Source organism: Condylura cristata, unplaced genomic scaffold (genome assembly GCF_000260355.1).
Source record: "Condylura cristata isolate star-nosed mole 26May11 unplaced genomic scaffold, ConCri1.0 scaffold00005, whole genome shotgun sequence".
In the NCBI taxonomy this organism is placed as follows: domain Eukaryota; kingdom Metazoa; phylum Chordata; class Mammalia; order Eulipotyphla; family Talpidae; genus Condylura; species Condylura cristata.
Window position 1 is genome coordinate 41,703,207 of NW_004567106.1, and position 12,581 is coordinate 41,715,787.

The 12,581-nt window shown below is 42.3% G+C and overlaps 1 protein-coding gene across 3 annotated transcripts in view; it reads left to right on the plus strand.

The window, feature by feature from the left end:
• The window catches only part of MAGI2 (membrane associated guanylate kinase, WW and PDZ domain containing 2), a 458,519-nt gene that overhangs the window by 412,828 nt on the left and 33,110 nt on the right, over positions 1 to 12,581 (plus strand). For 2 of the 3 annotated variants that reach the window (XM_012720830.1, XM_012720831.1), the window contains 2 exons: positions 755 to 893; positions 9,789 to 9,877. In XM_012720830.1, coding sequence (XP_012576284.1) covers positions 755 to 893; positions 9,789 to 9,877 — 228 coding nt within the window. Of the gene's footprint in view, positions 1 to 754; positions 894 to 9,766; positions 9,878 to 12,581 lie in introns of all 3 variants that reach the window. The other variant, XM_012720832.1, reaches the window with a different exon arrangement.

A 12,581-nucleotide genomic window follows, 5' to 3' on the forward strand; every position in this document is an offset into this window, starting at 1 on the left:
ATATCTATTCACAAAGACTAAATGGGAATTGCTTATGGAACCCAGGCATTTCTGACAATTCAAGAGGGAATGGTGTAAAACCAACAGCTCTGGGCAATCAGGTGTGAGCATGGCAAACATTTAGCAAGGGCATTAGTCAGGTGTAAAGAATGGGAGCTCTCATTTTTAATTCAAGGGACTCTGATAGAAAACTCATCAACAAACTTGAATATCAACCAACTGCTATTTACAAAGAAGGCTATATTACAATGGCACCCAGGGAAATTTAAATGATGCATAACAAAAATTCTCAGAGAAGCCCAAAAACCAATCATTCCATCCAACATGCTGACTTAGATACTGCTCTAAGCCTGAGGTTGGCACTGTGTTCAATTTAAAGGCTTTAAAATACTTCTTGATTCAAAACAAGCAGGCTGTGGTATCAAGGATATTCTTTAATTTGTTTGGGGTTTTGTTTTTGAAAAGCTAAATAGTTTAAAAGCTATAGATTCTGCCATACTGGCTAAAATATAGGTAACATATCACAGCAACTTCTGGGGTCTGTTATTTCAATTTCTATAAAAGTAAATAAAGTATGATTCCTTTAGATCCAGGCTGCAGCCCGGATGCGCCCCTTCTGAGAAGCAGTAGGCTGCAACCTAACTGTTCAGCTGGGCTCTGGAAGCTGGTCATGTAGGCATGCTTTTCTAATGTGTTGGAAATGCAATTTGAGTAAAACCATCTTTAGCTGAGTTAATGTTTTTTTAATTAACAGGTAGGAGATCAAATAATCGAAATCAATGGGGAGAGCACCAGGGACATGACGCACGCCAGAGCAATAGAACTCATCAAGTCTGGAGGAAGAAGAGTGAGACTGCTGCTGAAGCGCGGGACAGGCCAGGTCCCAGAGTATGGTGCGTGTCACGCTTTCATTCACCTCCTTTCTGTTTTTTCTACACACTGTAAATGCCTATGCCTTTTTATAAAATTACACCAGTTTTCTAATTCACCTAAGTATATATTTAGCTCCCATAGACAATGATACACATGTTTATTGAAGCATATGATATATATATGTCCAAGCTCTTTCTTTTGCTCCTGTGGTTAGGTAATATCTCAACTAGCAAATGTAGGACCTTCAGGGCATCTCTGAGGTGCTGGGAGACTCGACCGCCACTTATACATTAGACTCTTTATCATTTGACTGATAGGCCTCTGTTCATTTGAGTCCACAGTCATTTATAAGTTATTGCCTAATATGGCTCAAACAGTCCCATGAATATGGAGCTGGGACCATGGGTAGCAAGAACAAATCTTCAGGGTATGAAGATTAAAACATAAATTGTAGTTCATCACTTCAATTTTCTTGGAATTTAGGGATATTCTCATGTTTTATATCAATGTGAATTCGAGGAAGGCCCAAAGTACATTTTGGTTCACAGATTCACCTCCAGAAAGTCTTTTATGATAGTATTTTCATTGATGTGCCACTGGCAGCATTACAGTCAAAAAATTGTTTGGTGATCTTTATATGAAAAGCATCCAACCTGAGCTGGTCCTTAATTAATCTTAGGGAGTGACAACCAGACAAACAGACTGACACTTGCAAAGACAAGTTCCGTTAATATCTGTCCAGATTAGGGAAATGGCACCTGGCTGCAGACCTGAATATTGAGTTCAAATGGTTGAGATAAACTGATACTCACTTTCACCCCTCTATCCCCCACAAGTAAATTTCTAGGTAGTATTCTTCTCTCTCAAGTTATACTTTTTGCCTAAATTGCCTAGTAATTGAACACTTCCTTGTTTAGTAAGTATAGCTCTGAGTTTAAATAAATGAGTTCAAAGGCCCTTAAATATTTTATATTTCCAGGGTCATAAATATACCCCAAAATCTATAAAAAGGGCTAGCACAGCCTCACATTAAGACTCAGACAGCATTCAGAAGTTTTTTAGGGCTGGCTGCCTGCCCAAGGAAATTTTTCATCCCAGGTTCCCACCCTTAATGGTCGAATTTAATAAAATAGTTTTAAATATTAATATTAGCAATAAGCACAGGCCTGATCCTGCTAAATGGCCCAGCATTAATCCATTTGTTTTAAAAAAAAAAAAAACTGAACTCTTAGAATAGAATAACTTTTTGTACCCTGGAGCATTAAGTGGCTCAGTAATATCAAACTGACCTGTGAGGTTCCTGTCTTTGTTCTAACAACTTAAACTTTAAAAAGTGAATCTGAAAAATCTGGTTTCTCCAAGATTTTTAATGAAGGCTGGCCAAGCAAATACCCTCTGCCTAGAAGATACTAAAATCCCAGGCTCCCTGAAGAAAGCAGGGGTTCAGCACAAACATCCTGATTTGTGCAAACAGTTGAAGCCAAGGGAGATACCTCTGTCATTGAGGAAACGGTTTCTATTAGTGTCGATGACTCATCAGTCACACTCCCAGCTGCCAGCTGAGGCAAGGATCACAGTCACAGGCTGTGTGGAGCTGTGCCTGGCAGCAGGGGCAGGACAACAAAGTGGCCCGTTCACAGGCTCTGCGAAGGACCCAGCGTAGGCAGAATGCTCAGAGATGGCACCTCACAGTTCAGTTCAATAAACTGCGTCATGAGATTAAAAAATCATGAACTAGAGTGCATTTTGCCAAGATGAACTAGATGTATTTTAATAATATAGGGCGGAGGTTGAGGGGAACATAACCTAAACAAGTAACAGCAAGAACAACAAAAGAAAATACTTGAGCCTACCAGCAGATATAACCAAGACTATAATCTACTTTGTCCAAACAGACCCTAATCACAGGAGAAATTGATGTTTTCAGTTGACTATGAGTTTAATCCTGTTTGCTCCCTTTGTTTGTCCTTTAAGATCCTAAACTTGGCATAAAATCCATCCTTAAAAGATTGTGAAAGGGGGTATCAGAATCCAGAGGAGCTAGAAGTGGTTGGGGAACTGTCAAGGCTTAACCCAGGCTAGAAAGTCGGGAACCCTGAAGATGAGGATGCTGGAAGACAACCATCTGTTCGAGAGTTTGCAGGGATGCCCCTGCCCCCCGCCCCCCTCAGAAGCCTATGGAACTCACAACAGCTTTGAAGCAAGGCCCTTATCTGGACTTTTGGCCATGTCAAGGAAAAGCTGATCTCAGTCAAGAGAAATACAAAACTCTTGCTCTGAGTTTTTAAAGTGATCTGTGTCAGCAAGATAAGCACAGGTACAATGGAAAGGAAAAAACACCCAGGGTAATCTGTCAGACTGTTGACTAAACAAAATCAGTGTGAATCCAGGTGAGCGGAGGAAATGAATAAATATGCTGCGAATGTGCCATCTGTAATTACGGGGAGATCGTAATTACGGGGCAATCGTTCTCAGGAGCCACCTCAGCCTTTCGCAGAGGCATAAAGCAACAGAGGCGGCCGCAAGGCGGTGACTGCACATAGGCTAAGAGCATCTGTAAGGGGCGTCAGAAAGAGATAAGGGCTTTGAAGAAGTTGCTTCTATACTTAAGTCCTTGAAAGAGAAACTCAGGAGGTAGATACATCATCTCGAGTCCTCAGGATAACAATGTGTTGATCATAATAAACTCAATAGAGACTGTGGGCTCCCCCTCCCTGATGGACATTCGGCCGCTAGCAGGAATCGGGAAACTTTAGCTTACTGAGAAAAGAATCAAAAGATAATTCATCTGAGTTAGTGCCCTTAACACAGGTTGTTGCTATGCAAATTAAATCTAAAAAGGTTAAAAGAAAACTACATCATAGTATGAAAACTGCACAGGAACAAACTATGCAAATTAGTGTCCAAGCCTTGAAGTACAGGTGTCCTTCATTAGCATTCAAGGAATACAACCTGAGCATCCACCTGATTATACAGATGCTGAGCACAGCAACCCCCTCACCCCCCACTCCTGCCTCTCAACCAGAGCCAGGTCAACTCAGAGGTCCCCTTGCATGAAAAAACACCCCACACAAGCAGTTCAGGCCAACATCAGCCTTCCCACTGTCTCTTCAAATCTGATCAAAATAAAGCAAAACAGATATATGTTTTCCAGTCTTGGTTGAAGGTCTGGGCAGTTTGCTCTTTTAAGAAGTACCTCATGATGAAAATGCAGAAGGGAGTCAAATTGTACGGGAGTCTCAAGGTCCTGGGTCATGCAGGTTTACCAGGACCAAACAGAATTCTCATAATATCTTTGGTTCAGCAAAAGCTAACACCAAATGGCCACAAGAATGGAAGACATAGTCAATCTGTGAATTAAACCTCTGCCTACTCTTCCCTTTTCAAGGTTTATTGTGCCTGACTTGATTAAAGGACTGTGGTAAAAGAAATTGTTTACTTTTTGCAAGTAAAATGAACCTGCATTAAGTGGAGTAAAGGTGTCTGAACCACTGACTAAAGTTAAAGAAACAAGTGGACCAAATAGTTGTGTAGTGAAAGGTCTTCCTTTGATTAGAAAATAAAAATGATTTACAGTGATCACTTCACAGCACAGGAGTAAGCAATGCTGGTTAAGCAGTTAAGTATATATACTAAAAAGGCAATAAGCTTATTTTTCTTTAAGACTCTACAGTGACAGGTGAACATTGCACACAGACCCTAATCACCTTGTTTACAATTATTTGTTCAAGTTATGTTGTTCTGTCTGACCATGCAAAGATAAACTCCAGAGAATATAATCTTTACCAAATAATCTATGTGAGAAAAACTCTGTGGTTAATATCATTACCATTTCCCCAACTAAATCAGGATTTTCCCAGCACCTGTGAGAAGCAAGGTACTTTGCATGTTCTGAAGGTAAGACAGGGTCTGGCGCTCAGTGAGTTGACCAGCTAAGAGTGAGGATATGAGTAATAACTAATTCTAGCAGTTAAATAAAAACACTTCAAGAGTATATCTAAGAAAGAGAGAGAGAGAGCGAAATTAGATGGGTTTATTGATTTTTTGTGGAATTTAGTCTTTCTAGAAGGTTCAAGATCCTTGAGAAGCACATGGCTTCTTTGGTTTAGTGAGCGTTTCCTTTGTAATACTTATACAAATGCTTTGTGTTTGCTCTGAAGAAAGGACTAACTTAGTGTGGGTAAATCTCTGCTTACACCCACTACGAATTTTTGTACATTTCAAGGTAGTGAGCTAAAACGTCATCTAACAAATGCACTAATCTTTACTCTTCCCTTGTGTGGCTTTCAGTCCTGGGGAAGTTACAGGCTATAGCTTCACCTCCTGGTTTTCCCTGGGCGGCTGCTGTGTACCTCCATGATAAAAGACAGGGAGGGTCTCCGCTGCCTTCACCCCTTCCTCAGAGGAGCCGTAAGTGGCTCCAAAGCCTTTGCACTAATTCACCTGCATTTTTAATAGGGCAAAAGGTGGCTTGCTTCAATATAAATTCTGAAATTTAATTTCAGCTTCTGACATTTCTGGTTGAGCATGTCCTCCTCTTCCGGGAGAGGCTCAACAAATCACTCCAGGTCATTTCTAGCAAGTAAGGTGGAGGGAGGGGAGTGTGACCAGGTCATGAGGCAGATCTCTGCCTCACACAGGCACAGGGTCTCTGTGGCCAGAGGCATTCTGATTGTACAACTTTTAGTGGTTCCTGTTTCGTCGAGCCAGAAGCCGAGGCTTCCTTAAAGAAAACACAAATCTGAAATGCTCTTCCCCACTGCTCAGGCAACTCCTCTTTTATTATTTTAAGAGTTATTGTAATACCCAGTGTCTTCACGTTGTTCTTTTGATACTTCTACATGACTTCCAACATGTATTTTTCTCTTCAGGTATAAAGTGACCCTTTCCCAAGTGTTAGGCATCTAAGACTCAGATAAAATTTATCAGGTCACATAGTAATGAATAAATTTGCAGAAAGAACCCATTTTGCTCTTGAGATTCAGTCTCCCACAATTCCCAAACACTTTTAAATTGTGGAAGATGAGCAAATGAAGAGATATCTTTCCTAAATCCTACTGAAAAGAGTTCCCATATACATCTGTGGAGTCCTAAATATCCCAGTAATTCTGCATGGAGCATCATATTTTAGGCTGTGATGATGGCATCCTTCCTGCCTCCAATATGAAGCTGAACTCCCCAGCTTAGGAGAAGCCACTCAGGGCTGCTGCCACAAAAACCCAGAAAGACAGCTGATTTCTTAGGGGAAACAACACTGAATACTCTAAGAATACCAGACTGGACCTTGAAGAAGTACAAATTGAGAAGGATTTTTGTTTTTTTTACATAGCAGTGAAGAGAAAGGGGCTGGAGGTCAAAGATCAAATTAAATAAAAATCAAGTGTACATCATGATTTTTTTTAAAGATTTATTTATTTATGCATCTAGATCTAGGGTACAGGCCAGAGGTGCAGGGGCAGTGAGAGGATTCACCAGGGACAGAGCGGGGAGCAGAACAGGCAGATCTATGAAGTACACTGCTGAGGGGAGCAGCGGGAGGGTCAGGAGAGGTCTGCAGCACCACATGGATCACCTCCGGAGCGGGTGGGGATCCAACTCATGTGGAAGTGGCTTTTAGCCTCTTAGTGCTGGGCTTCAACCCGCTGTGCCACCAGAGAAGGCTGCGTCATGATTTTCAACACATTTACACAAACAAGTCTTTTTTGCCCAGGACTTTACATTTTTTTAAGTGCCACCCCAAGAAAGTCTATACCCCAAAGACTGTAAGATCTATCCCCTTTAGCTGTGTTGCAAGGGCCAGGCCCATGGGAGTTTTTATTTCTCTTCCCACATTATGTCTCCCAGGCCACTATTTGAATGTACCTCACCCCTCAACCTGCCTCTTTTGTCCTCTAATCTGAGTCACTCTCCACTCACCGGCCTGCAGCAATTAGCACTTAGAGAAAGAGATGGGCATTAGGCCCATTGTTCAAGATTTTTTTTTTTTTTTGAAAATCTGAGCTCAGCTCCCACCTTCCACACCAAGGGCAGGCTGTCTGGTGGTTCCCAGCCCAAGAATGTGGAGTCAAGATAAGCCTCTAACCTTCCGCTTGACCTCTGAAGCTGGTGCTAAGTGCCGGACTACTTCCCTTCCTGTCTGATTTTCTCTTGTCTGGAAGTAGAGATGATATGGCAAGTGTTCTGAGCCCTATGAAGGAATCTGCCAACAAAATCCTGCTACCCAAGTGCTCAAAATGGAGTCAGTACCTTCCAAACTGGATAGGTCCAGCCATCTGCCATAACCAAACACCAAGTCTCCAAAGCTTCCCTTCAGAGATGCCTGTCTGTGTGCCTATGGCCCCATCCTAGTGATTCCCAAGTCAAATAACTCACCAACTTTACTCTTTAACCTAACGTGCTCAAAACCCTGCAGCTCAAATTTTTGTATTCTAGAACGCTGCTTTCAGTCTTGCTCATAGACAGAATTGCCCTGTATGTTGTTTTGATATGGACTCCCCAATATCTGCTTTTAAGAGAACTTCCTCAATCAGGATCAGAGATAGGATTATATAATGCCTACTGCAGCTTGAATTATATGTTCTAACTGTAACAAAATCTCTAAATTTTGAGAAACACACATTCTCCCATAGGATGTTTGGGTTCAGAATGCTGTTAATAGAAATGAAAAACACACTGAAAAACACACTTAGCCCAAGGCCCTCCCTGGTGGCACAGCGGGTTAAAGCACTGCACTAAGAAGCCTAAGCCACTTCCGCATGAGTTCGATCCCTGCCTGCCCCAGAGGAGATCCACATGGCGTGGCAGACCTCTCCTGACCCGCCCGCTGCTCCCCTCAGCAGTGTACTTCATCGATCTGCCTGTTCTGCTTCCCGCTCTCTCTCTGGTGAATCCTCTCACCCTCCGCATCTCTGGCCTGTACCCCAGTTCTGTATGCACAAATAAATAAATCTTTAAAAAAAAAACACACACACTTAGCCCAGACTAGCAGTAACTCACATAGTCATTGGCTTACAGAGTAACCTGTCTCCACCCTCTGTGGGGAGGTATCGTTGTGCTCAACAGAGAGCCACCCTGGCTCATCAGGCCCCCGGCTTCAGGGCTGAACCTGTGCTTGTATAAACCGGCATTAAAGTGCCTGGCATATTTTACTTCTTTGCATTTACTTTTTTGTGTGCATTTACCTTTTTAAAAGTACCTTGATAGACAGTTTACTTGGTTTCATAAATATTGCTCATTTTCATCAACTAAGTGTTTTGCCATCTGACTGTATCATGTAGATGAGGCATCTACAAACTCTGACCCCTGACCCACAAGCTAAATCTGTGAGTTCTATCCTGCCCACTCTATTTTTCTATAGTTCACAAACTTAGAGGATTTTCACATATTTAAAAGAATTCAGTGCTGATGAGGATCATTTTTAACACATGAAAATCATATCAGTGTCCTTTAATGGAAAAAACAGTAAGACAAAAATAGTATGCTCCCCCTTTTTACCTTTTGCCGGTGCTTCAACCCCAGCCTTCACAACCATTCATTTCCACCATGTTCTGAGCTATGTTACTTGACCTGCTATCCATGAGGTTTCCAGCACATACCCTCCAAGCCCAGTAAAGGTCAACCAAGTGAGAGCCATCTCTGTGTGACACTAAAACAGCTTGATCGTTTTTGTACAAAATTACTTCCATCTTGGCAGGGCTAAATGGCAAGTGCAATTAATAAATCCCAAAATTTAATTCCACTTCTGACATTCATTGTTAAGCTTTAGTTTCTTTACCACAGAGAGGTTGTATTTCCATTTAACCTCAGGTATTGGCTCTCACCCCTTTGTCTCCCTCCCCTCAGTCATACCCCGGCTGTGAAACACACCCCATAATAGAATCAGAAACCTGTGCAGAATGCACTTCCCTTGTGTGTGTTGCAGTCCTGTGTGCACAGCATCACGTGGTCGGGGGGGGGAAGCATGTTAGGCATGTAGCTGGGGAGTTCACATCTGTATATAGCAGCAAAGATGGGGTCAGGCCATAAACTGTGCTGCATGGATTAAGTCCTCTGAGCGCATTACTCTCAGTTCTACCCCCTTCACCTCATACCGTGTGGAGCTCAGAGAACACAGTAGAAGGTGGCACAGGGAGCAATTGTTGCATCTCCTGGAGGCTTATCTCTTAGAGATTATTGACTTTGATATTCTAGAATGTCTGCTACATGGGTTTGTATGGGGAGAGAGCCGCAGCTCATGGGCAGCGGCAAACACAGACCAAGACAGCTGCCGAGAGGCTGGTTCCAAGAGCCTCAGGTGAGCACAGACAAGACATTGCTACATTTGTTTCAGCTTAATTTTTTTTGCAGAAAACAATTACACCCAGCAAGTCAACTGTGAACTTTGAATATAAATACGCAAATTGTCAGAGGTGAGGAGAACTCTAAGAATTTACGAGATTATTAGAGAAAACATAAATACAAACATGGGCACACCGTGTCTTCATTTTGAGAATTTTTCAAAATTTAGAAATGATTACTAGGATTACTGTGGCCGATTCTCAGATGACAGCTGCTATCGTTTAAACACCCCATCATTATGGGGAAATTCTGCAAAAATCCTGAAAGCACTGTTTTGTAATTTTTTAGCATTTGTGCCTCCCACAAAGCACCTCAGGATGCCCTGAATATTTTGAGAGAGAAAAAAAAAAAAACTACCTTTGGAAAACCATGTAGCTCAGTCTTTCACTAATTTCACTTGCTGCATGCTTGGTAAGGTTAGCTTTACTTAAAGTCTTTATTCTTACTGCCTAGATAATTTTTATTCAGCTGCTCTAAACATACTAAGCAATCTTGATTCTAACAGTAATAATATAACTTTGTCACTGGTTCTGTTAATTCTAATGATTGGTCCTAGGCTGTTCCTCCCCTTCCTTTAGGAATGGTACCTTCCAGTCTCTCCATGTGCATGAAAAGTGACAAGCATGGGTCCCCATATTTCTACTTATTGGGCCACCCTAAAGACACGGTTTGTAAAATCTGCATGAATATTATCTTTCTCTAATGAGCTTTGGTTTTGCATATGTTTTTAACTTATGTATAATGCTCTCTCTTTCATAGTAGCTTATCTAATTACTGCTAGAGCTCTGGAAAATATTTATAGCTAAGACTTTGTAAGTGATAAGAAAAGGTTGTGGGTTCATGGAAATTTGAGATGCATCAAATTCCAGGGGTTCAACCTGCAGTAGCCCCAGCTGGCAGGAAGTGGGAGCAGGGGAAGTACAGTAGAAGCAGCACAAGCCAAGTTTGGCCCCACACCCTTCAAAAATGCTCCCTGGATTTCAGTGCAAATAATGAAATATATTTCTTTGCAACCCAAATTTGGTCAATTCCAACCCAGAGCACACTTTTCACACCAGCTTAAAAGAGAGCCACAATCACCAGACAGTCTAAGAAATGCTGGTCTCTACCCATCAGCCACCTGCCCAGTCCCTCCCCCATGCTCTGGGATGCACCATGTTTAAGGGGAGGGAAGACCCAGTTGTGACTTTTTCTGATTATGTCATGACTCTGTTTGTGTTCTCCACTATTTCAAAATCAACATTCTCTGGTTTGGCGATCCTGGAGCCTAACATTTGGCAAAAAAAAATCTTAAAGAAAAAGACAATTATAGAATGAATATAGCAGAATATCGATAAGACTTGCCTTGCAGATACGGTTCAAGCAACTTTTCACGCCTCAGCATTGTTCCTAGAGCAGTCCATACTTCCACTGTCAAATGCTCAGTGGGCACGTGGCTACTGCCACAATTTAATAGGACTAGGATTTTAAAATGTCAGTTTGACTTTTCAGCAGAAACTGATATTCGTGCTCAGTCTCCACATTTAACCTCAGAAGCATGAATCACTGCCACATTTCTCAGTTCTGGTTTGATTCTATCCCATTCACTCTGTCATGGCCATGGCTAAGTACCTCTCCACCAGTCTTCTAAGTGAGCTCTCTGAATGATTCTGAAATTCATCTTCCAATTGTTAATGACCCTGCTAATTACCATCTGAGATTAGTTTAAATTTAATATGAAAGATAATGTTTTCACTAAGTGAATTATTTAATTGGCCTACTGTAAAACATTTCCTTATCAAATAGCTTTATGCTGATTAAATATCCATACACATACACACACACACACACACACACACACACACACTACCACAATCATTCCTTGAAAATATCTGTAAAAGCACAAGTTTCAAATGTATCATTTCTCTTAAATGTCTGTCTTTCAACTTTAAGGTCTTGATTGTCAAAAACCTAAATTAGGGTGGAAAGAGAAAGCTGCAATGTACTGGAAAAGGTTTAAATAAGGCCATGAGATAATTATTGCAGAAATCTGGTCTAGAAACCATGGTTTAAAGAGGCATTGATTTCTGTTTCTGAAAAAAGGAAGGTGGATAGTCACCAGTAGCTTATTTAACAAGCCTATTGCCCAGGGAGATGAGGGAACCTGACTCAGCACTCTGCTGTTGTCACTAGCTTAAAAGACCACCGCACAGGAAGGCTCTTTGTGGCTTCAGTTCTACCAGGCTCCTTGCTTGGTGCTGAGATACAGAGATTAGTTGGAGAATCTCTGTCTGTCTGCAGTTACAGCAAGTGGGGTGGAAAGAGGAAATGCCGGAATGAGGCAGGTGTGATTAGGCGGGGGCAGGGCAGAGCAGGGGCTGCACACCAAGTCTCTCTCAGCAGAGTCATGGAGGATTCTGCCCTACCCGAGGAGTGACATTTGAACAGGGCCTTGAGTGACAAGTGTGGTTTCACCAGGAGGTAAGGCTGTTCTGAGGGAGGAAAGCATTTGTGCAGCGTCAGGGAGCCGTGTGCAGAGCCGCCATCACACAGGTTGGGGTGCTGGTGAATTAGAAAACATCAGGCAGGCTCCATGGAAAACAGCCTTCTACACCACGCTAAGGATTTTAGATTTTATAGGATCAGGTGTCATTAAAAATTTCTTTAAGTTGGAGGGTGGAAATATCTGTGTTGGAAAATAGACCTTGGTAGTAACAAGACAGGTTTTACAGGAGTCTTGAGGCAATTAAAATAGCCTTGCAGAAATTGCAGCAAATGATGTGAGGACCAGAATTAGGGAAGTGGTGGTGGAAAGGGCACACTGGGGATAGATAGATTTAAGGGCTATTTCAGGACTTTCCCTAATGGAAGCCTCAAATGCAGTAGCTAATGGATATGAAAGAAAGGAGCAGGGAGGAGGTTGGCGAAGCAGGGCTGGGTGGAAGATGATGCCACACGGGGTCAAGTTTAGAAGGAAAAAAACTAAGTCAGTTTAGGGTTTGCTGAGTTTCAGGCATCTGAGGGGCACTTAAATAAAACCACCCAGAAACAGGCATTTGGAGAAATGTCTCAGGCCTGGAGCCAAGGTGTCTGGGGAGTCCTAGAGGGCCAGCTAGAATCATGAGAGGCGACACATTTGCCCAGAGAGACCCCACTCTGTCCAGAGACAGAGTAACATATGAGTGTCACATGAGAGAAGTTGGTGAAGACTAGGAAGGTGCAAGTCAACAGCAAGAAGATCCCAGAAGGCAGGCCATCCGAGCAGGAGCCCTCCTGGGTAGGGTTACAGAGAGAAGGACTCATTTTCTAGATGAAAAAGTGGTTTTTCTGCCCTGAAATCCTGGAATGAGCCAGAGAGGAGGTGAAGGGGGAAAGAGGCCAGATTGGGGTGG